Source organism: Struthio camelus, chromosome 17 (genome assembly GCF_040807025.1).
Source record: "Struthio camelus isolate bStrCam1 chromosome 17, bStrCam1.hap1, whole genome shotgun sequence".
NCBI classification, from domain to species: Eukaryota; Metazoa; Chordata; class Aves; order Struthioniformes; family Struthionidae; genus Struthio; species Struthio camelus.
Genome location: NC_090958.1, coordinates 17483714 through 17507545, shown reverse-complemented (window position 1 = coordinate 17507545; position 23832 = coordinate 17483714). Strand labels below are relative to the sequence as shown.

At 40.1% G+C, this 23832-nt stretch overlaps 1 protein-coding gene across 8 annotated transcripts in view; it reads left to right on the top strand.

Annotated features, from left to right (window-relative positions):
• Window positions 1-23832, top strand: part of KDM2B (lysine demethylase 2B) — a 122501-nt gene that overhangs the window by 1392 nt on the left and 97277 nt on the right. For all 8 annotated transcript variants that reach the window (XM_009666600.2, XM_009666599.2, XM_009666594.2 and 5 more), the window contains exons 2-4: window positions 42-186; window positions 3581-3659; window positions 11903-11949. In XM_009666600.2, the coding sequence (XP_009664895.1) occupies window positions 42-186; window positions 3581-3659; window positions 11903-11949 (271 nt within the window). The remainder of the gene's footprint in view (window positions 1-41; window positions 187-3580; window positions 3660-11902; window positions 11950-23832) is intronic.

Genomic DNA, 23832 nt, shown 5'->3' with positions numbered 1-23832 from the left:
CACCAACCCCATTTTCTGTACCATATATTTTTGTTTTCTAGCGATCTATTGGCAGAAGAAGATACGATGAGAACGAGGACCTCTCGGATGTGGAGGAAATTGTCAGCATCAGGAGTTTCAATTTGGAGGAGAAATTAAAGAGTAAAATGTATCACGGGGATTTCGTGCATGCCATGGACGGGAAAGGTAAATGCTGGGGTGGGAGTGCTGCTGGGAGGGGGCCGGATGCCCAGCCCGGGCTTGCTGCAGGGGGCTGCGCTGGTGGTGCCTCCACGTGTAGGTCTGCGGCTGGGTTCATATTTCGCGCCCGCATCCCCCTGCCCGGGGATCCGGTGACGAAGCCAGGCCGAGCAGCAGGGGAGGCTGGGGGATGGCTCTTGCACTGGGGCCCTGCAGCCTGGACCGCTCCGGAGGCGAGCACACGCACGGGTGCCTGCGCGCCCCGCTGCTGCGCCTGCAGCTGCACCGGCCCGGGGCTGCCCTGGCCCCATGCCCACGGCGGGCAACTTTTGCCCTGGCATAGTGTTTTGGGTGCAGCTCGATGATGAATGGCAGTGCCTTGCGCGCTCTCCCCCCTGCGTGCTCAGCTATCGTGACCTCAGTGCACCACCGAGATTTTCAGGAATTAGGTTCTTGCAAAGGAGGCAGAAATCCCAGCCCCCACTTAGCCGGAGGTGATTCCTGCTCCCCCTCCGCCCCCTATTGAATCCAGGACCCTTTTGCAAAGGATGCAATTGATGAGCCTGTTCTCCAGGGTCGGAGACTTTAAAGTCAATAACTTCTTTGTGTTTCTATCATATATTAAATTACGGCAGCCCCCTCCCCAAAGTCATTTGGTTTGCTTAGGTGACTTAAATTACCAAGCAGTAAGCAAAGCCAGACAGCCCAGCTCTGCAGCGTGTTTGCCTGGTAGGAAGGAAAATAGAAGAGGTTAACCCGGGAATCGGAGGGACCAGGGAGGTTTTGCAAGTCACCTTTATTTACTGCAGCATTGTTGAAAAGGATCCTGAATCCCAGATGGCTATCACGAAGCCCCTGCCGCCTTGAGGACTGCCTGACTAAGCCAGCTTTCTCAGGAAAGAGTAGTTGTGGCTGTAATCCTCGTGAAATGGCCATAACTATGAGACTGCTAATCTAGTTTAGAATATTTCTTTTTTTTTTTTTCCCCTAGGCTTAGTTTTGCATGGGTATTTTAAGCTTCTTTTAGAAAAGCTAATGTGGTGGAGAAATTAAATACCTATCTTATTTAGGAAGTTATTTGTTTAGGAGATAAGCTCGACCCTGACCCCTCTTCCTCCAAACAAAACACAAACACCTATTTTTTTAGCTCTAAAATGTTAATTAATTTTCCAGAAAGTGGTTGCATTCTACCCTCATCATCTAAATACTCTAGTGGTTGCCATTGCTACATGCTAACTGTAGTACAATCCACAGTTTTCCTGGCTCAGCAGCTCTAAAATCTTTTGGTAGCTTTCTCCTTTCTAGGGAACTTGAAAATAAATGAGTGTCTTTTGTTATTTTGTTGTGGTCTGTGTCTGCTTTGTTCATCTCCCGCAAGGGATTTAAATGCTTTGTTGGGCCATTATAAAGAACCGGTCTGTCTTCTTATTTGCTCTGTTCTTATTTTTACTATTGGTTTATTTTTTCTATAAATCCAGGAGCTGAATTGAATCTAGGCAAAACAATGACGGTGTTTAGGAAGAATAAAAAAGTCAGGTTATAGGAACATATGGAATTGGTTGAGTGATTTATTTATTTATTTTTATTTTCCGTGTCCTTGTTTTTATTTTTAATGATAACTCCTCTTTGATTTTTTGCCAGGAATGTGGGTTGGAGGTTTTCTTCAGAGATGCTGCAAAGCTGTGATGTGATTTTTGGCTTGAATGCAGTTTGTCATAGCTACTTGCTGTCTAGCTTGCTAGGCTGTATATCTGCCTCTGCTTCTTCTACTGATGTTATTCTTGATGTTTGTTATCTGTTGACTTTCCGTCTTGGATGAGAGTGTCCTTAAAAAAAAAAAAAAAAAGGTGTCTGGTTTATTTGCTTGACTAAAGCCAGAACACTTTTAATATGAACGCATGTGAGAAAGGAAGATTTCTCTAATACAGAAATATTTATTTGGTAACCTTAGTTAACTGGAGTATTAATTATTGAAACTTTATTGCTACTAGTCTAAAATTAGGTGTATTTTTAATGTTTTAGTAAATTGATAATTGCTGTTCCCTGATTTGGTAAGTCTAGGGAGTAATATTACATCCATTGTAGTCATAATTACTAACTGAATACAGTGAAGGAAAAGTTGTAAAGAGAGGGGAAAAATATAGGCATAGGCACAGGAGCTTCGCCTCTCTTTTTCCTATTTCTTCCAATATGAATTTTTACAGTAAGAAACATCACAGATACAAGTTTGAGTCTAGTGAGGTTCTTACAGTCTCCCAGGAAAGCTGTGCAGTGGCGGCTGAACCTTGGAGAAGTTGAACTACTTGTGCGTGAACATAATACGTAAGGTGTATAGTTTATTTGTCAGTGTTGTATTTTAATCACTAAAGATTCAAACAATGTTTTCTGTTGTGAGGTACCTAGATATTTGTAATGCATGGATGCTATACAAAATTGATTCTCCTTTAAGAAAGGAGGAATAACAGAACCACAGAAACTCTACATGGCCACCGCAAGATTTTGTTTTCTTTCTGTGGCTATGCTCTGTGCTCCAAACGCACTATGAGATTTTGTAGGCACCGCTCACCCAGATTCCTGCTTTGTAACTTTTGCTCTAGTCCCTGAATCACTGATGTTGTTTCAGACCATTGCATTTAGAAATGCACAGGAAAGGACAATTCTGTGAAATCTTCAGAATGAAGCAACAAGGTGATTCTGGTCAGTGTTAAAATAACAAACTTAATGCTCTTTTTCTTTCTTTTTTTTATAAACTTGTGTGCGATACTGTGACTTGCACACAAAGCTCTTTCCTTTTCCCCATCTTCACGTGTGCCAGGAATTGTATAAGATTTCTCAATATAAGTTCCTGCAGAGTTACACTTCTGATTAATTAAAAAAAGAATGTAATCTGTTAAAAGTGATAGGATCCCTCACATTTAAAAAAAAAAAAAAAAAGTGTGTTCAAAGAATCAGGGCATTGGGTTCTATTCAAATAATGCTACCCAGAAAGCTTTTTTTTCCCCCCTAAATAGAAATGTATAGCTAAACCTACACATTTGCCCAACAAATACTAGCCTGCTTCACAGAGATTTAGTCAGGATTATCTTTTAACTGTTAATTTGGTATTTCATTACAACCTGGGTGTTTCGGCCCAGGCCTTAATTGACAAACTCTGACTGGATTCTGTTTTATGTGCATCAGTGAACAGGAAAAATAGAGAGCAGCTGGGAGAGAGTATTGTCTGCCAGTCAGTTTCCGGTTTGGACCTAAAAGATGCATTCTCTTTATATTTTTGTTTAAGTGATAGGGAGAGTTCTTTGGTGAGAAGAGGAAAATGGAGAGCAATTTGAGAAAATGTAATGTGAGGTGCCAATGCCATTGTAATTGATTTTGGGTTTTTTTTTATTCATTATTCAAACAGATTTTACTTTTGAGTATGTGCAAAGAGAAGCTCTCAGAGTTCCCCTTATCTTCAGAAATAAGGATGGACTGGGAATTAAGTAAGTTACAACCAAATCTTGATGATTAATAAATGCTTTTATAAAATAACCATTATGCTTTGCACTTGTATGTGGTACTTCTTTTGATGATCTCAAAATATATTGCAATTAGTAAGACTGTGAGCACCCTTGAGAAGAGGAGTGATTATTTTCCATTTCTAAACAAGCAGATAGGGAGATCTGTAAAAGTTAAATGCATACAGTGTGGTTCGACACAGTCAAAAATAAGTCAGTGATAAAAGTTTGGAACAAAATTCAAGGGTTCTTGCTTTCGATCCACGCTATAATGACAGAACAACCTCCCTTCAATTTTTGACTCCTTAATTGTTTTTTGCATTACAGGTGCAATAGCTAATGATGCCTATTCTTTATCAAGTGTCTCTTCAGAAGGCTGTAGCTTTGTAAATATTTGATAATTTCTAGTTTAAATGTGGTATTGTTAGAGTCTTTCTGAGGTCACATTTTATTATATCCATTCATAAAGGATTTTGTACTTTAATAAACTGCTGATTGAAAGTTGTATTGTTTTCTTGTCTAGATGTACAGCTCTTGCAACAGTTTCTTCATAAAAGTTGCGGTGTCCAAGAGAGAAAGACTTAAATGACGTACGTGATCAGTCACGTAATCCATAGCTTGGATAAATATCTTCTGATACTTTTGGAAATTATGGCTATGTGACTGCTAATATATGAAAGCTAGAAAATGAACTTAGTGAAAGCAAAGAGTTACTTTGGCCAGTTGCAGCCAGAACTTTAAAGGCAGTGAACTAAGGAGTCCCAAGTAATTAATAATTGGCTATTACAAAAAAACAAAACACAGCTCAATAGGTTTTAATGAGAGAGAAAGGTGGTAGGGTTTGGTTGTGGGGAGCGTAAGTGTTCTTTGGATTGAGAGAAAGAGAAGAGTAAAATGGAAGGCTGTTTTACAGCCAGAGGTCTTTGAACAGTTGGTTTCTTGGGCTCCCTGATTCCACAGGCATTTTATTTATGATAGTTATCTTCAGCAATTCTTAACTACTTTGTAAGAATATGTATATATATTTTTTTCTTTAGGACACAACTATGAAAACATTTTACTATAAGAGAAAATAGGAGCTACTGCGATGCTTGTCTTGATGTCGTAAAAGTTTTATATGTTGATCCCTGAACAAGAAGTGCCTAATAGGCACTCAGTAGTAATTAAAGTAATAGTTATTTTGTTATATCTTTGAGTTGGGCTGGAATATTTTTACTTAGGATATTAAAACCAGCTGCTTTTCCAATTAGTACTGGATGCATAGTCTGTATTTTTTTTGTTTTAAAAAATGAATGCAAACATTAAGTACCATCTTTTTTTATTTGTCTGTTCCAAGCCTTTCCTCAACTGTATCTTAATTTTCTGGAAAAACGATACATGTTCTATAACGTTATAGAAAGCAGGCAGAATACCTAGATATTAAATGAGACAGGCTGGTCACTTCTTACTGGTTGTAAGCAGTTCTGTGGTATTATCTGGTATTGTAGAAAGATAATGACATTTTGGTGTTATATTATTTGAGAGACTATGTGGTTAGGTGGAAAGCATTGATCCTTAAAGTATGTGCAGAGAAGGGCTGCAATAAGCATCTGCTTTGATATTCCTAAACTGTATAATCTTCCATGTGACATTTATACAAAAATCTAAGAAACAGAGAAAACGTTATTGCATTGTTCATAATTTACTTATGCTTCACCTGCAGAAGCCATCTCCTTAGTCTTAGCTTATATATTACATGACTAGAGTATCTTCTTACTTGATAAATCCTTTCTTGTTTATCTTCTCAGCTGAGTTTCCTTAATGATGTTTAAGTACAATTTGTTCTGCGTTCACTCTTAACACTATTTATTAATCAGCCTAGTTCCTAGAGAGCCAGTTACGCTCCCTGTCAGAATGTACATTGACACTGTATGTGTGTATGTAACCATCACCTGAAGCTGAATCACTTTTACTTCAGCAGGAGTTTTGTCACGTACAGCAAATTCCTGCTCACTTGTGTGCTGTGCTATAACTGTACTTGTTCAACTTGGCACCCCAGTTCTTCGCTTCCTCTCAGCCTCCAGACGTCATGGGAGCCTTCCCTCCTAGGATGGCTTTTCCTGCTGTGTTAGAACCTCTGTTTTTCTGACCCTCCCTTTGGCTCCTCTGCTCAACTTGGCAGTGAAATTTTTTTTTATTTATTTAATGTTGTTACTACTCTCTTTATTCAGTATATTTCTTCAAGAGACGCTCCTCTTAAAGGAGTAATCTGAAGGATGTATCTACTGTGGAAACTCTTAGCTGAGGCAGGTGCTCTTCCTGTATGCATTATTTTTAGTCTGCTGCTTCTAAAGGTCGGGCAGTAAAAGCTTTAAGAACTTCTTCTGGAAGAAGCCATCAGCTCTTCTCTGCTACTAGGGAGTTACTAGGAACCAGTGATAACAGGACTCATTCTGAAGTTTCTGCAATGCACTGGCTCTGACGCCTCACAGGCGTGATTTGCCTAAACATTCATCTACCACATTGTGTGTCCTTGTTGATACCTGGGCTGCTGATACCCCTGCAGCTGCTGGGGCTCTGTGAAGCTGAAGGACAAGTAAAAGAGACGTTAGGCACCATCTGTGAGCCTTAGTTTTCTGGTAGCATCAGATCAAGCATCTGTTCTTAAGCTTGAGTGAAGGGCAGATATCATTGCATGTGTTTTCTCTCTTGCTCTTAGTGCTGTCTGCATCTTGAGGTTGGCTTGAGAAAGCTTGTGGACCTGAAAGTGAGCAAAATATGCACCTTTTCTGGCACCTACCATCAATTCTAGCAGCCAGGTCTTCCTCCTGTGTATGAGGAAGATCACAAATTCCCCATCCTAAAAGAAGAAAGCTGGGGAAATATTTCAGCCCTCGCTGTGCCAGTGCAAACTATCCAGCCAGTGCTCCATCACTGGGGAAGTCTGGAAGTGAGAGCTCATACCATGGAACCAAACGTTGTGGGCTTCAGATTCTCAGCCCCAAAGGGCAGAACTTTATCAGAGATAGATAAAGAGCGCTGCACCCCTGCTACCACTGTATTTCCTATAGCTGCCTGTAGTAGACAGCGGTGCCTCCAGAGCTCAGGCTGCCTTCTATGCTGTTGATGTCGGACAAGATCCTCCAGGAAGATTCCTCGTTTCCTGGTGTCTGTAGCCGCGAGCTGAAATATCTCTTTCTCTTGATAGCTAATTATTCTGGATTCTGCAATGAGGCGGTTTCACCTTAGCCGTTTCAACACTCAAATCTCAGCTCACACATCATCATTTGCTTCCCTGTTGTTTCTGCACCCGAGATCTGGAGAGCTGCCACCTGGCACTCCTCCCCACTTTCAGTTAGCTGTGTGCTTTGGCTGAAGCCTTCTAGTGTGATAGTGACTTTCAGAGAGTTGTTTTTGGTCTTTCTTCATCTATGGGTTCAGAGACTCTCCTCCAGCTAGTGGTTTTTTTAAGGAGTGCGATCTGGTTTTTGCTTCATGTGTTGGCTTGTTTTTCTTCAGGATATGTTGTTTTTAGATGCATTCACAGGCAGCCTTCCTATTCTTCTTCCTGGCAGTCACCAGGAATTGTTCTTAAGACCTTGAAGAAGTGAGGGCTTTGGCTGTATACCTGTCTCTTCTGTGGCCGTGAGCAATGTATACAGACAGGCCAGGTAGTAGATGTACTTCTTGTGCGTTTTGCTGAAGCAAAAAAATGACCTGGTCTCACATGCTTATTTATATATACATTTACAGCATGAATGCACATATAGCTGAGTATGTCTCAAAGAAGAGCATTGAAAATAAGGTACCTTTCTTCGTAAGCGTTAACAAAGCTGTCAAATAAATCGTTTTAAAATATATATTGAAAGTGGAGAAGTAGCAGAGAAGGCTGAATGCAGCCTGATTTTTTGGTTCTCAGTTGGAGTTTTGCAGAGTTGGCAGTAACATAATACATCTTTTGAATTCTGATCTGGATTGTGAAGAAGTGGAAGGGGAGTAAATATTAATCCAAAGTAGCAGTTTCGGAGTCATTCTCCTGACTCTCTGTCGCACTCGAATGCTTTGCAAAGTGAAGGAGAATATATGTTTCAATTTGCTGTGATGAGCTTAAAATAGTCTCATAAGCCAGGCTTGACTAGCCAGCTTTTTTGTTTGCTACCAACTGCTGGTATCTTTCTAATACCATTCTGACATCTTCCCTCTTGCCTAGTGCTGTTTCCTTTTCTCCCTTGTGTGAACGTTCCACACCCCGTGTGCAGCTTTTTCCAGTAGGTGGGATTCACTGCCAGAAAAGAAGAGAGTAAAAATGCTGAAGCTTTTTTTAGGAGGATATTTTTGATGAATAGTATGCCAGCAAAAGTGGGAGCAAATTATTTCTGATGCATGAGCTTTAGATGGTTCCTGCACGGGATCAGTGGAAGTCTTCATTTCACAGTTAGTTGGGCGAATTGTTCTGATTCTTCCATTCTCTTCTGAATCGCTGAATGAAGGCTGCTCTGGTGGATTAAAATACTAGAATTTGTAGATCAGTAATCTTACAGGAAATTCCACTTTTTTCTTTTTTATGTAAGTGAGCATAAGTTGTTAGTTTGAAATGATGTTGTAAAGGAATTGTACATTCTTGGGTGTAGATGCCTCTAGAGTAAGAGGATGTTGGAAATAAATTGTATACATATTTTAAATAACGGAAGTGAAATGCATGGGCAAACCTTCATATTTGGCACTCTGCAAGAGAACATGATTCAATTTTATTCATATTTACACTTCTTACATGCCAGTTATTCTTGACAGATACATGTAATACATAGGTTTTGTGGGTGTGTAGATACATAAATGGTGTATGCATTGTATTCGAGCAAAATCAAAATAGTACGCAGTGACACCTGCCTGGGGTATTAACTTGTTAACTAATTAACTCATCTGAAACCTTCAGAACCTTTAGTCTCATTATCCTGACATTTACTGCTTGAAACAGTGAGTATTGTAGGCTGCCATCTTCCATCACTAGAGGGAGATTGGACAGTTTGCCTTTGGATTGGAGTCGCTGGCTGATGAGACTCTGGAGCCTTACGTTCCGTATCAGGCTCCGGAGGAAATTATGCTTTAGAGACCGTAATCTCTTCTTTCCTGAGTCTTTTCTAGCAATACTGTTTCTCGTCCAGAGAAGGCTGCGTTTATCATAGTTTGATAGTTTGGGTCATTCCTATATGTGAGGTGACAAGCGCTTTGAGATGCTCTGATCTATAAAGTATGTGACATGCAGCGTTAAGATGATTTTCAGACTTCCAGCCTTTTGAATAACTGAGGATATGTGCTTCCACTTCTGTTTGCCGTTAAGCAGTCAGCTTGCATGTCTGTGGCTGGCAGATGTACAAGGCGTAGCAGAACAGTTTGGTTACTGTGACTGGAGGTACTGCAAAATGGCAAGAAACGAGATGGCTGAGGAAGAATAATGAACCTTTGGAAATTGCTTTCATGTATGCTTCTGACCAGAGTGAGCTGTTACTTGCATGGCTGGAAGCAGAAAGGTCAATTTGTGATCTCTTAACAGAAGAGAATGTTTTCCTCAGGGAGTTGTTTAGCTGTTCCCATGATTATAACTTGGAGAGAGACTGCTGTTTAGAAAGACGTTGTCTCTATTGTCTGAGCATTGTATTGTGGTTAATCAGAAATGTATGCTCACCAGCACTCACCCTAGTTAGTACTTGAGGAAGAGACTTTTCTAGTGAATCTGTGAACTCTTCATAAACTCTAAGTTTGCGCTAGTGCACACTAAGGTGTTTGCATTTCTTTTCTATTTGAGGCAACGTGATTTGTCTATAGCAGAACGATGAAGCTCTGCTCAGATGCAGTCAGTAGAAATCTCAGGGACTTTTTTGTGCAAGTGCGGAGGGGGGTAATTCTGTTGCTGAACCTCAAGGCTGTAATTTCTCCCACGGTTTCTGGTAGGTATGATAATTGTTGCTGGCTGCTTTCAGTTGGTGGATGGATAGTTTGCTATATTGTGTTGTTCTTCCCCTCAAATGGTCATAGTTTGGTAAGAAGTCAAGTGACCCCACTATATTGTTCTTCACCTACTTTTTATGATACGTGAAATCTTTGGAGGCATATAAGAAGTCTTTTCATGCAAGGCTTATTTACCTAAAAATCACATTACATCGAACAAAACTCTCTGCTCAGTTCCTCTGCATTGTTGGTGTTTTGGATTTCTATGCAGAAAAATAAATGAACCAACACTTACTAATTAGCATAGGGCTGATGACATTCAAAGAAACGGGTTTTTTTTGCCATCACAGAGCTGTAGCAAATCAGCCCTAATTGTATGAGTATAGCAGTTACATTGGGTGGGGCTGGAGATAAAGAGGTACGGTAATTTATGGACTCTCAGCAGTCAGCAGAATGGGTTTTAATTAAACCTGGCCCTCCCAAGGTAACCCAGCTACAAAACGGGTTCTTGAACCTGAAACATGCTGTGTTCAAGCCTGAAATTCTTCCCTTAATGTACTCTTTCTCTAATGTATGGCATATTCTGGAGTGGCAGAGAAAAAAAAATCAATGATATGCCAGAGGAGCTCTCCAAAGAGCCTAATGTATAATTTTATTGTTCAGGAGGATTATATTCTTTCAGTTTGAGTAATATTTAGTGCCAGCTGCTGCTGGAGTTCTCAGAAAGACCGGATTTGCTTATACACTTCTAGGTTGTTGCCTATTTCTTATTTATTTATTTATTTATACAGATGTGAAAAAGAATGCCCGTCTAATTGTTATACGTGTCTGGACATCAAATTAAAGTGCTTGCTTGTATTTTAAGATGAGCCTTGCACATTCTTGTTGCCCCGACGTAGTTCTTCCTTTCCCTACTTCTGACTTTCTAGTGCTTGGATAAAAAGATGAGCTTTGAATGAACCCTGGAGGTCACTAGATTCAGGCTGTTTCATTCCAGCGAGGGAGTGAATTCCAAAGCTCTGGGGCCCTCGCAGCTAAATGCAAAGATGTTAAGGTTGGCGGAGACCTAACAAAAGATATTGTCCAGCCTCTGCATCCCACCAGGGGAAGGTGATAAGGATAAAAGTAAACGGACAAACAAAATTTGGCAAATAGTTCTCAAGATCTATGCATGACACTAAATGTATTTTTAATCTTTACCTTTAAGTGTTTTCTTAATAGTGGAAATTATTGCTCTAAAAAATGGCCTATGAGCTGAATAGTTCTGATTTTCTAACCGAGTTGCGTCAAAAGCGCTTTATGAGCAGAAGCAAGTTGTTGATCTTCAAGGCATGGCAGCGCGAGGGGGACAGAGCCACCGAGCTAGCAGTTCCCACACAGCTGCTCTTGATCGGGATTCTCTAGTTAATTTTCATGCAATGCCCTGAAGATGTGAAGTGTGAAATATCAATGCTAAGATGAAGTGAATCAGCTTAAGCGCTCCTCTCCTGCTTTTGTTTTAATTTTCTGTCAAGTCTATATGTTGTGGAATTCTTACTCTTTCCTGACATTTAAAATTCACTCATTTGCTATACTAGGCTATTATCTAATTACGTTAAAACAGCGTCTGTGTTAGAAGAGATGTTATGAATACTTTGGCATCGGTGAAGCAATGATGCTACCATTTGATTTAGCCCTACCTGAATTGAACTGAATGAGAATTTCCCTACCCGCTAAATACAGCCAGGTTGTTTTCCGCTAGGGGACGTTGTTTGGTATAATGGCTAAAACAAAGGGGCTTTAATTCATAATTTTCAGGATTTTATTTCCAGGCAGTGAATCCAACATATGATGATGTGACTCTGAACAAATTGGTTTACCTTTCTATGCCTCAGTTTGTATCCGCTGGCAAATGATAGTTCTTACCTCGGGGAATATGTGAGAGGCAAGACCATTTGCAAAGCACTTGGAGTTTCTTAGCAGGAATGTGCAATAAAGGTTTGGGATTTTATTGAAATCACCCCCAACCCCTTCCTTTCCCTCCCACTCCAATGCATGTGGAAAACTGTTGCTAGAGAGTGCTTGAAAAAAACACCTCTTCTCCTCCTTCATTATGAGTGGAGAAACTTTTGTACACTTGCCAATCCAAAGATGTATGTCATTAACAATTAAACTGTCCATGCTTCACTGAGGCCTTGCTTGATTCCACCTATGGCATTATGGACAAAGAGCACTATACATTTATTTCTCTTTTATTATGGTAACGAAAGTGTACCCATACTTATCCTGACAGTATTTAACATTGCTTTCTTTGCTAATTATAGAATGCCTGACCCGGATTTCACCGTCAGAGATGTGAAGCTATTAGTGGGTAAGTTATTTTGAATGCACTGGATTAACTCTATACAGAACAGAATCGCTTTGAAATACTTGCCCAGTTGTGTTTGTAGACATTTGTGATAACTCTCAGAATCTGAGTGAAGGCACAGAGAAGCAATTTGTAAATTAAAAAGGCTGGGAGAACCCTAATTAGTAGTTGTGCTGACCAGACTGTGATCTCATGCTGGATAATTGGCCATTTGAAGAAGAGTGAATGCTTTTGCTCTTAACAGGTGTCCTACATGCACTTTTGTGATCTTGGAAAGCAGCCATTTTATTGATTGAGTTCCTACATTTTTTATCTCTTCTAGAGCATCTGTTTGTAAAGGTATGATTGGAGCCGTATCACCTTTTGCTTGTGCTCGCCTCGCAGTTTTTATCAGTGTCAGGCCAGGTCAGTGCTTTGAGGAAAGGTTGCCAGGAGAGACTGAACACAAAGCTTTGCAAACTGCCTTTAGGGATTTGATAGGAGGCACTTTGTCCTGAGCCGGTGTTGAATGAGTGCCTTCTCATTGTTTTTAGTGGTGCTATCTTTCTGATAAGACATAAAACAGATAAATGGCATCTGTAATTGTCAAATATTTCATAGCAGTTTTTGTAAAAGAAAAAACCTTAACTCTGTGAAATAGCTACATTTTGCATACATTATACTGAATGCTTCTCTGAATAAGTGCTAGTGTACTTGGTTAAGTAGTAGCTGTGGAGCTAGTTGTCTACTTCACAGAGAGGCTTAGCTGCATTCTTGATAGTTAGATTTTATTAATGTTATTTCCCTGTATAGTGGCAAGAAGTAATCTTTTAAATTAGTCCAGTTGTTGCATTCTGAAAGAAGAATTTTTGCAAAATTATTCTTGACTTTAATAATCCATAGGAATATTAAGTCTGAAAAAGATCTAGTTAAGAAAAATGAGGGGGAAGAACTTGTGCCTCAGTTCTGTTCAGTCAGGGGTTATCTGTGAAGGAGGGGTTATCTCTGATAACCCTCCTTCACAAACAGAGCTTGGCAATGTTGCTTAATTTGTGATTATTTATAAGTTCAGAAAAAAACCTCTTGGATAGAAAACGTTAGAGAAGCGGTGTGGGAAGTGTAGTTTGGTAGCATTTCTGTTGGTCAATCTGTAGTTAAAATAGGAAATCATATGAAGGCATTTGGAAGTCCTTTTAAATTTGATGGATTGCCTACATACTTGCGTGTGCATGTTTGTAGAGACTGAATCCGTCTTCTTTTGCTGTGGAGAACCCTAATGCTTTTTAATTATCTGGGCGCTATTTGTAATTTTCTGTGAATTTGTTCCATAGCTGATAAACAGCAGTTTCACAAACAGAAATGGCAGAAGCTGAGGATCTGACTTTGAGATGTTTTGGAACAGTGTAGTGTTGCATAACAACATTGTTTTTCCTGTATAACAGTCAAAGTGTGGGAGTTGCATTTCCTCAAGATTGATGTTCCTGGAAATATTAGGGGGTGGAGATTCTTATGTACATGGCCAGCAAAGCAGGAGGATATTTATAAATAAAATTAGATTTATAGAACAATGGAGTAGAAATAACAATCATAATTAACTTTGAGATTAACTTCATTGCAAAAAAATGAGCAGTTTCTCACAGCTGGTTCAGCAATCCATGTACGTGTGCTAGGCCAGATATGGCACGTCTTACGTCTCTCTTTTTATTGTGTTTGGACAATCTCCCTTTAAAATCAGTGTACTGAACCTATAATTTGGTCATGAACACTGTCAGCTGCTGTCTTTTTTTTTTTTTTTTTCCCCCCGATACAATTGATGACTTCTGGCATCACAGGTGGAAACTTTGATTAAAAACAAATCTAAAATATTTGGGGAATTGATGGTAAATTACATCTGAAAATTCACAGTTCTTATGGAATATAATTTCTGTTACTGTGGAATTTGTGCCTTATGTAACAGTTACATTTGGACATAAAGCAAATGGGTGCAATTCCAAAGTCTATGCCTACTTTCTAAACGATGTACTCGTGAGCTCAGGAAACATATTGGCAAGCAGATTTCATATTAGGTATCGATGCTGATCATTTTTCCTGATCTTTGCTTAATAGATGTATTCTCTTGCATTCTAATCTTCAAATAAAGCTGATGAAAACTTTGTTTTATTAATATGTCCTGTGATTGTCCCAGCATTTTTTTGGCAGGCTTCTCACATCTCACACGAACCTCCAGGTAACTGCATTTCTGAAATGCAGTGTTTTCAAAACATACTCTATGTGTTGCTGAAATTGTAAGGGGAAGGATGTTTTGCAAATGTGAAATGGAATGATCATAACTCTCTGCATTTTGAACGTGCGTGGGATGAACGTGGTTTGAAAAATGTTGTGTTCTGTGTAAAGTTGTTTTTTTTAAGTGCCCATCATTATAGTGTGCAGGTGCTATTTAAACCTATTATTTGTTCTCTTTTCTTCTCAGAATCAGGGGAAACACATTTGTCATAGAATGTTTTAAAGAGAAGACGTTGATTTTTTTTTTCGAAGTACATAAACTCCGTACATTTTGGAGGAACCTTTGGTCTCAGATTATTCTATTACTTTCTATTTGTAACATGATTGTTAAATCATCTTCAGACTAGGGCAGCTATAAGTCACAAGGAAATAATGACATTTGGTTGCTGTTTTTTTTTTTCTTTTAATTCCTCTTTGAAAATTCCAGCCTGTGGTAATAATAAGGGGGGGGAAAAACAGTTTATTGATCATTGTTAGTGCTTGCTTGGGCTTCGGTGATTTTTTTTTTTTCTTTTTAAGAACTAATTTTTGACAATATTTTTCCAGCGTTCCAAAGAAATGTTGCTATTGTTTGCTGGATTTTTTATTTTCCAGGATTTTTTTTTTTTTTAAGAAATAAAAAAGCAGATACCAGCTGTAATTAAGTCTGGTAATATTTGCAATGTATTTAGGATCGCACATTAGCATGCATGAATGTTCATCCAAATGTAATATATATCAATGAAACACTCTCCCAGTACAGTAGTTTTACTTTAAAGAACAAACACTTTAAACTGCACAGTTGGATTAATGGTTATAACTAGACGTATGACTCCTACCTCCATATGAAAGATATCCTGGATATTCTTTAAACTTGAAACAGTGGATTAATTTCAGCAGTTGGAATTCGTCTGATCTCTGTAATGGCTATGAGCCAAGAATACAAATGGAGAAGAGGAGAGGAATTATTGGCCTGCTTAGGAACTTGAGAAACTCCTGAAAGAGGAAAAATTCTGTTGTAATCTAATAACTATTAGGCTTTATAATTTCATTTTCTAAGGTGGATTTGAATATTGATTCTGAAAGACAGAATATCATTGTTGTCTCATCACAAACTGATTTAGAATTTGGCAAGGAGGATCAGTGGCCCTCTTAAGTCTCCTTTAAACATCTGCACTAAAAGTTTAATCAGTGTTATTTCTGCAGGCTCCATATTATTTGCTCTTGGCATGCCATACTGGTATCTTGTCGGTTTTAGTATATGCATAGGAGCTATTTAAAAAATAAGTTCACGGCAGTAGCTGGTAGGCATTGGGTCTCTTTTTTTGGTTCCAAAACTTCTTGTACGTTTGCAGTTGTTGCCTTCAGATCTGCATAGTATTTTAATTTACTTTCTTTTGTACATTTAAGGCGTTCTGCCTTTTTTTCCTAGTAAGCGTTCTCCTACTTGCTTGTTTTAAAGGCCATGGGCTCTGAGCTCACGAGAAGCGCAGAGAGCTTATCCCTGTTGTCCGTTTCTTCTTCTCTGTAACCGTGATCAGTCTCTCAGCCAGCGAACAGATACTGTGTCTCAAGGATGCTCCCAGCCAGCATTACTGAGACACTCAGACCCTTTCCCTGACTGCTAGTCATGTAAATGTAAGTCACAAACCTCTCTTTTAATTCCCCACTGGTGTCTTTACAAAAAAGAAGGGCTCACGTTAGCTGAAGAACTGATTATGGGGAGTATGAGGTATGTAAGGTGGTAAGTGTTGGGTAGCACAATAAGTATTACTAATTTTTCCTCAGAGTGTGTGATTCTGAATGACTTATTGCTCATGAAGTGTACATGCCCGGAAGAGGCAGCTATGGAGTATAGTTGATGTTTTCCAGGCCTCTGTTGTGTCTGCTCTTCTGCGCTGATGCTTATGGGCTCACAGCGTGGAGAAGAGTCATAGATGAACAGAAAAGGAAAAGCTTACGTTCCTAGATGTGTGTGCTTGGCTCTCCAAACGTACCTGCTTGAATGCTTTATGCCGATTACACTAAAGAACAAAAGAAGTTTACCTGCTAAGATTAACCTAAGACTAAGCAAGTGGTGAAAGGTGACAGCCTTGCTCAGCAAGCTGTTCAAAGCCAGGGCTTCTGGGGCAGCCATTGACCATCTCTAACCTTTGCTGCTCCTGAATTCAAGGACTGAATGCAAGTCATGTGCTTTAGTCTTTGATGTCAGAAAGCCAAAGCATTCTATTTTCTATTTCGATTTTTTTTTTATATCATTCTTCATGTACATCCATTAATCTGAAAAAATGGAGCACTGAGTAGTTTTGGAACCTATGAACCAAGTAAAGGAGAAAAAAGAGAAAAGATGCATGAATGTATGCATCAATGTGAGCTCCCTTTCTCTTTCTTTGATGACTTCTTTTTAGTGGTTTCCATGGGTCAGCATTGATTGAGTTTAAAAGAGTTTCTGCTTTTCTCTGGCATCTGCAGCGTCTCACCCTTTGACTTGTAATTGATGTCTGCTCTGCCTTTATCTCCCTGGGTTGTCAGAGTACGCTCAGGAATCCTCTGGATAGGTGCAGAGTCCCTGCACACGTGTGGTGTCGTTTTCTAGGCAATAAAGGCTAGTCTGGATGCATTTGCTTTAATTTTTTGTGTTTTAACTGACCCCTTTTCAGTGTGCCTGCCACAGGCTTGCTGTTTATCACTGTTGGATCCCAGCTTTTACACTTACCAGGTGCCTAAATAAACCTAAGTCCTCCTGCTGAGTTCTGTAACGTACATCACCTCCTCTCTCTACAGGCTGAGGAGGTCTAAGCTTAGATGTAGCTTTGTGTGCCATAGTGTTTACGCTGACCAAGTCGAGCTTGAAAAGATAGGCTAGTGGTGAAAGAAGCAATTTCAAAACATGTTGAGGATTTTAAGAAAGAAAAGAGACTTTCAGTTATTGTGATCCCTGGGCTGAAGAGGTTAAAGCTGTGACCACAGCGGTCACTTCTGTAGGAGCAGCAGCATTGTTGTATAGAATTCACCGTGCACAGCCAGGCATTGTATCAGTGGGAACAGTGGAAGTACAGGACTTATACTATTCATGGGGTGGTCCAACAACTGACATAAACTCACTGATTGATTTTGTTTTTCTTTAACTCACTCACTAAGCGTTTATTAACAAGATTAAAAATAAGTGTAGAAGCAGGGAAGAATGTATCATCAATCATATTTTTCTATTAAAATCTGACATTGTAGAACGGGCCTTAAGCGAGTAGAAAATGTTTGGCTCACTTCATTTAGTTGCTGTGCTCTCTTCGCTAACTGTGCTGAAAGGCTCTTTTGCTTTTGACTTGAACAGAAATCTAAGTGAAGTTGAACACAGTAGAGCTTTTAAATGTGATAAAATTTGTGCATTGAGATATGGCATTAACAAGTAGATAGGACAAAGCTTTGAAAACTACTGCAAAGAACAGTCTTCTCCTTGCCCCAGGAGATGATGGACAAGATGGGACCTAATAGATCATTTCAATATTTGATTTCTGTGATTCTATCAAGTCTTTAAAGACTTGGCTGCAGCCTTTGATCTCCAGGACAAAGGGTGAAAGGAAAACTAAGCCTCTATGCATCTCTTTGCTTTATTCGCTGGGAGCAGCTGAAGAGACACCTGATTATCGCTGTTTTGCCCTTCTCATTTGGCATTTGAAACACCAAAAGCCAGGAACTAAGCCAAAAATTTTGGTTGCAAATTGAGTGTTTAAAGAAATATGTGTGAAGGTCTCTGCCTCACATTGAGTTTATAATCATGATGTCAGTGGAGAAAGATAATAGAATGAATTGCATCATTACATCCCAAACGTTTGCAATGGAAAAGCCATTTAAATAGAGGGATTGGCCTTGCAAGTTTGGGTCAGACTTCCCTTGTGCCTGCCGACAAGTATCAGTTCTGTAAGAGATGCTATGTTCTGTCATACGCCTACTAATAAATCTTTCATTTACTAACTGGACAAGATGTTAAGGACTTCATCTAACTCCATTGAAGTGAGTGAGTTTTCTTTGACCGCAGTGGAAGAAGAATCAGGTCTGCAGAGGAGTATTGCGTTGGCTGTCGATGTTTGTTCACAGGGAGAGGCCGAAGCGAGCTTTTGGCAGCGTGGTGTCAGAACCGCGTTGTAAGAGTGCCTCGCGCGAGTCCCTCGTGTAGTGGTAAACAGCACTGCCGCCTTTTCTCTGGTTGACACTGTGGGCTGGGGGATGTGAAATGACCTGCCCAGGTGCAAATTCACTGCAGCACTGAAAACAGGCGTTAGGAGTCTTAGTTGGCAGTCTTCCTGTAAACTCTAAGTGATGTACTGAATGTGTGCTGCTAGATCTGAATGTGGCACACGTGGGACAAGTCGTGGCCTCTTTGTACAGAAGACTGAGATGGGGCGGAATGTGTTCCGCTGCTAGTTATTTCAGGTAGGTTGATTTAAGCAATTTAAATTCTGTGTAGCTGGGATAGAAAGGAATACGGCCCTTCTATATATGGTAAGCGTCAAGAATATGTAACAGCCATAAGCTATGGAAGGGTCTATATCTTTCATCTAGCCTTCTTTCTCTCTCTCTCTCTCTCTCTATTAAATATGTATGCTGCTGTAGTTCCCAGGAACTCCAGCTAAGATGAGAACATATGGTTTCTTACAGAAAGACCACAACTCACCTAATCCATACAGTCATGTGTTGGATATAGGTGATAATGAAAGGGGAATGAAGATGTAAAGAGGAGATGTAAAGAGTTTATGCACACATTTTAGGTAAATGATTCTTCTGGATTTATAAAATGTGTAAGATTTATATATATGAAGCTATATGTATGTTTTATATATATAAACTCCCCCCCCCCCCCATAACATTCAGTGCTCAATTAAGAGTCAAAGGAGTGTTTCCACAGAAGGGAAACTTGTGGTGCTGACTGCAGGTCTGGTGGATCAAGACAAGAGGAGAGAGCAGAGACAATGGAGGAAAAAAAAAAAGAATGTATTACAATTATTTTTTCATATATTAGCACAATAGTTTCCAAGCTGGCTGTGTAAATGTGTTCAATTTTTTTATAGCTAGTCAGGAAAGCTGAAAGCAAACCGGATAGCTCTCTATATGCGACTGCTTTCTAATGATTTTTGTTTCATTCCTCCTGCGTGTTTGTTCCCCCTCTCCAGTTGATCTTGTCTGAAAATTGTATCATGGTTGAATTCACATCAAATTACAACGCACGTTTAGAGGCTCCTAGTGTGGTCTGCAGGCAAGTAGGGGAAATTTTTTCTTAATCAATGTACAGTTCCCCATCCTCTGAGAGAAAATTAGCCATGCAGATACAAAAGAGGGACAAAGCAACCACACACTGCCGTTCAGAAAACTTTCCATCATTTCTGCTGAATAGGGACCTAGTGTTGCTTTTTCTATAGAGCAACGCTCCATTTGTTTCAAGGAAGTTGTGAAATTGGAGACTGAGAGAAGGAGTTAGGAGGGAGGCTCATTAGGGAAACTTTGTTGTAAGGAGTGGTTCCCAAAATTAAAGAGACTGCTCAAAGGAAGTGCAAAAGTCTGCCCTCAGACATACGTCTAAGTCTTGATTAAGATGTATGGTTCTCCCCCTGTGTGGGGATTTGCTCTGTGAATGGGAGTGCCACGTTTGGAAGAACAGAAGACCTGAGTCAGGAGTCATTAGCTGCTGTGTCTGCAGGAGGCTTGTGTGGAAGGACAGAAGGAAGCAGTGAGATCTTGCTCTGTGCCTGGTGTCCAGATAATTCATTCTTCAAAATACAGTGGACCAGACCCTTCTATGGTAGAAGAGTCAGAACTGATCTTGTGGGGTGTGCTTGTGTGAAATATTCAATTCACTGTAAGGTTTATCCTCTCCTTTCTCATGTTTATAGTGGCCCATGGTGTGAGCTGCATGTGGCTTGTTCTCTGGCTTCTGCTTTTCTTGTTGTTATGTATTAGTACAGTTTTGCAGTGTCCAATTTGCAAGCTCTGAGTGGGACTGTTGGGATGTTAACCAAATGGACTTAACGAAAATAGCTTCATTGTTCTCATAGTTTTGAAAGCAAGCTCCTATGTAGTGTTATAAAAACCAACTTGTCAACTTGTTCTTAAGCCTATGTGGATTCAGACTGAGGGTGCCCTGGTTTTCAGATCCTGCAGATCGTGCCCAAAACTGGTCAGTTGACTCCGATCCATGAGCTCTTGGAAAGCTGAGAGGAGCAGGGATCCAGGAGATAACGATAGCTCCACTGCAGGATGAGGCTGAGCTTGGATGCTCCTTACAAGTGACTGTAAAGTAATTCCATGTCAGTGCTATTCCTACTGGTCTGAGTATCCCAAACCAGAACCTTTAAGGGGGCCGAGTTGTATACCTACCTCTAAACCTTTTCTGGGGAAAATGGAAACTCAGGAAGTAGTGTAGGTCAAGGCCAATGACTTGCCTCGGATGTTATAAGGCCATTTGCAGTATTACAGTAACAGTTGCTTAAGATCAGTTTTTATGAAAACAAACAGTCCCTCCAATATAGAGTTTCATGGACAAAACTTGTGTTAAATCTCCAACTATTTTTCAAAACATTGTTTTTAAAAATCTAAGTTCAAAATGTTCTTGCAGTCATGCTATTGGGACTGCCAACACGCGCTTTTCTGTAATTGGGAAGCCCGCTAAGTCAGACCTCAACCAAAATCAGCAAAATGCTACCACTGAAGATGGTAACTTCCGAGTGCCTCTAAGCTAGGATGGAGTCAAACCAATGGCCTACCAACAAACGGGTTTATATTGTACTGTCAGTGTGAGCCAGACAGACTTCCTGCTGTTGCGTTTCTATTTAAATGTGAGAACTACAAAGAGGAAACATCTGGACAATAAAAAAAAAAAAGTGCTGTTTTATTGAAGAGATTCATTCCAATTCTGTCTAGCAGGTTTCTGTTTTCCAAGTACAGCATTGAAGAAACATTGGCTCATCCTTCAGTCTTTGTCTCTTTGCTTTCTTTTCCCTGGAGCGACCTCTCCTGTTTTCTTTGTACCTGTCTTTCTTTGATGAGACCACTGCACTGTACATACCTCATTTTACTCCCTAATCTCATAATAGCTTGTGAAGAAGTAGAAATAAATCATGCCAGACTAGAGCACTTGCTATTATGATATTCTTACAAACTGTGATCCAATAATGATAGGGAGATCAACATACTTATCTGTAAGCAGTACCAATAGGACTTGACAGGTGGGTTTTTTGCTTTTCATGGAATCTGTTAGTTCTTTGTGGTAGGTAGTTACACATGCAGCTGCGTATGTTGATCAGACAAAATAATGTGATTTCTGAGCTGCTTCTCACTCTGATCCCTGTGCGCTCAGGCCTAGGAAGAATTACAGCTGCTAACTTGATGCAACTGGCAAAATTGTGGAACTGTGCTATGTTTTCTCTTGGGCAGAATTAAAATTAGAAACTAGACTTAGGAGTTTCTGAATGGATTTTTCTAAGTGAAGGTTACGTTAGTGATTTTCCTAGAATCTGAGGACTCTATCGAATTTGTCAAAAACTGAAGCAGTTATTCTTAAGCAACCCTTTGGGACTCTCCTGACTTCATAGGCATCCAGTGAAACTAGGATGGAGCAGTGCACGTTTAAAGTGGGAATTTCTCAGTATTGAAGTGATGCATTGCAGAACTTCAGAGGACCTTGCTTCATTTGACACCCACTGGTTTTGTGCTTCTTAATAGCAGATTGTTTAAGGAGAAAAAGAAAAGCTCCAGTTTGTAATATTTAGAGGGGATGCTGAGGCTGTGGTTCGGTGTTGCCGTATGGTGTTCCCACAGTGGCTGCCAGCTCTGGTGCTGTCGTGTCCACCCCTACCCCAGTGTTTGTGGAACTGTGCTGTGAAGCAGGCAGGGAGCTGACCCAGCTTTAAAAAATTATTTAAGCCTCATCAATTTCTTGATTACTGGTGAACGGTTTGCATCATGAAACCAGGGCCCGGGGTATACAGAGGTTAAAACGTATCCAGTGGCGCTGATAGACTCGACGTAGAAACTTGTCCCTTGAATTCCAGTATTGTGCTCCTGTTGCCAGACCATCTTTTTGTCACCTAAACTGGCATATAGTTTTTGCAATTGTTGCCTATTATGTGTCCTGGTATTGTGTCTCTATTCTCTGTGCTACCCTAGGCTGCTGCATCTGACAATCTGCTGGATTTTTGCCATATGGATTAAACCAGTCTAAACTGATGTCCTGCTTATTCTCTTCCTTCTCTCGCTACTTCTGGCTTTGCTCTCCTCTCCCCTTCCTGTGTACTGGCACAGTCTTTGCTCTGATCTTGCAGTGAGATGGTTCAGAAAGTTGAATTGGCAGAAGACTAACCCTACCTTCCTCCCTCGCAAAGAGGGGGAGGATTTGTTTCTCCCCCCCCCCCCCCCGCTAGTTTAGCTCTCGGCACCGACTGGTATTGGGCTAAAACATGATGGAACTGTAGCCTTCTACCTATGCTGTGAGTTTCTAATGGGAGGCTGTGCATCAGAAGAGTGCTTGGCGAGCGAGTCTTGGTCCAGAATTAGGCTTTCTGTGCAGTAAAATAAATGAGATGTGTGGATGTGTGTAGTATTTGATGCTCTCTCTATGTGTTTTTTGTTCTCTCCTTAGAAATAAAAATGAAATGTTACAACGCTCACTTGCCTATGTTTAGCGTGTCCGCTGACTTGTCATCTTGGAAATAGAGCCATTTCTATTTTTAGAGCTGAGCTTCCTGTTTGATCTCTCTTTAAATTTGTCCTTTACTTAACACAGTAAAACGCCTTAAAGAATCTTAGTTAAATTGGGACAGTCTTGCTAAAAACAGTCATGTTCGTGTCTGGATATAAACACCAATAAATCCCCTTTGAATGAATGTTATAGGTATTAAACATTTCAAAAGAATGTACTCCCATCGTGTCCAAACTTGAAAGTGGAATTGAACCGATGTGTTCATGTGGTCACTGTCATCTCAAAGCCCCTGTCTACAAATTTGTAAATGAGTTGTCCACGTGGGGAAAAAGAACCAGAAGAGCTATTACAGAATAACTCTTCATAGTCACAGTTCTGGAATAAGCCTCCTCTGGCTTAGCTCATCCAAACTGGAAAGAGATATCTTATTCCGGAGAAATAGCACCCAAAATCATAAATATTTCATGATAGCTGTTATGTTTTAGTGTGATAATTTACCTTAGTCCAAAATGACCTTCAAGTGTAGTTATGTCTTTACCTAAAAATATATTAATATCTGCATGTTCTGGAAGTCTGATGTAATCACAGCTATATATACCTTAAGATGTCCTCATTAGAGCTTGGATACTAGATGTATGTTGTGATTGCTGACCCTGACCCTTTGACAATGCACCTTTAAATACCAGTCCGGACGAAAGCAGGGCTCCAATGTTTCTGATAAAATTCCCACAGTAGCGAATAGTTCTGCTGCATGAGGGGTAGTTGAAGGTCTTATTCCGTCACTTAATGGCCAAGTATCAGGAAACCAAGGCCATAATCTGTCTCGTTATGGGCTGGTGATGAGATTTCATGACACCGAAAGGCTAGTCTGACAGAGGCCGGTGCCATCCAAAGAGGCAGCCCTTCCTTCCTTCTGGCTCATCCGCCCCTGCTTATGCTGTGCCGACTCTGGATCC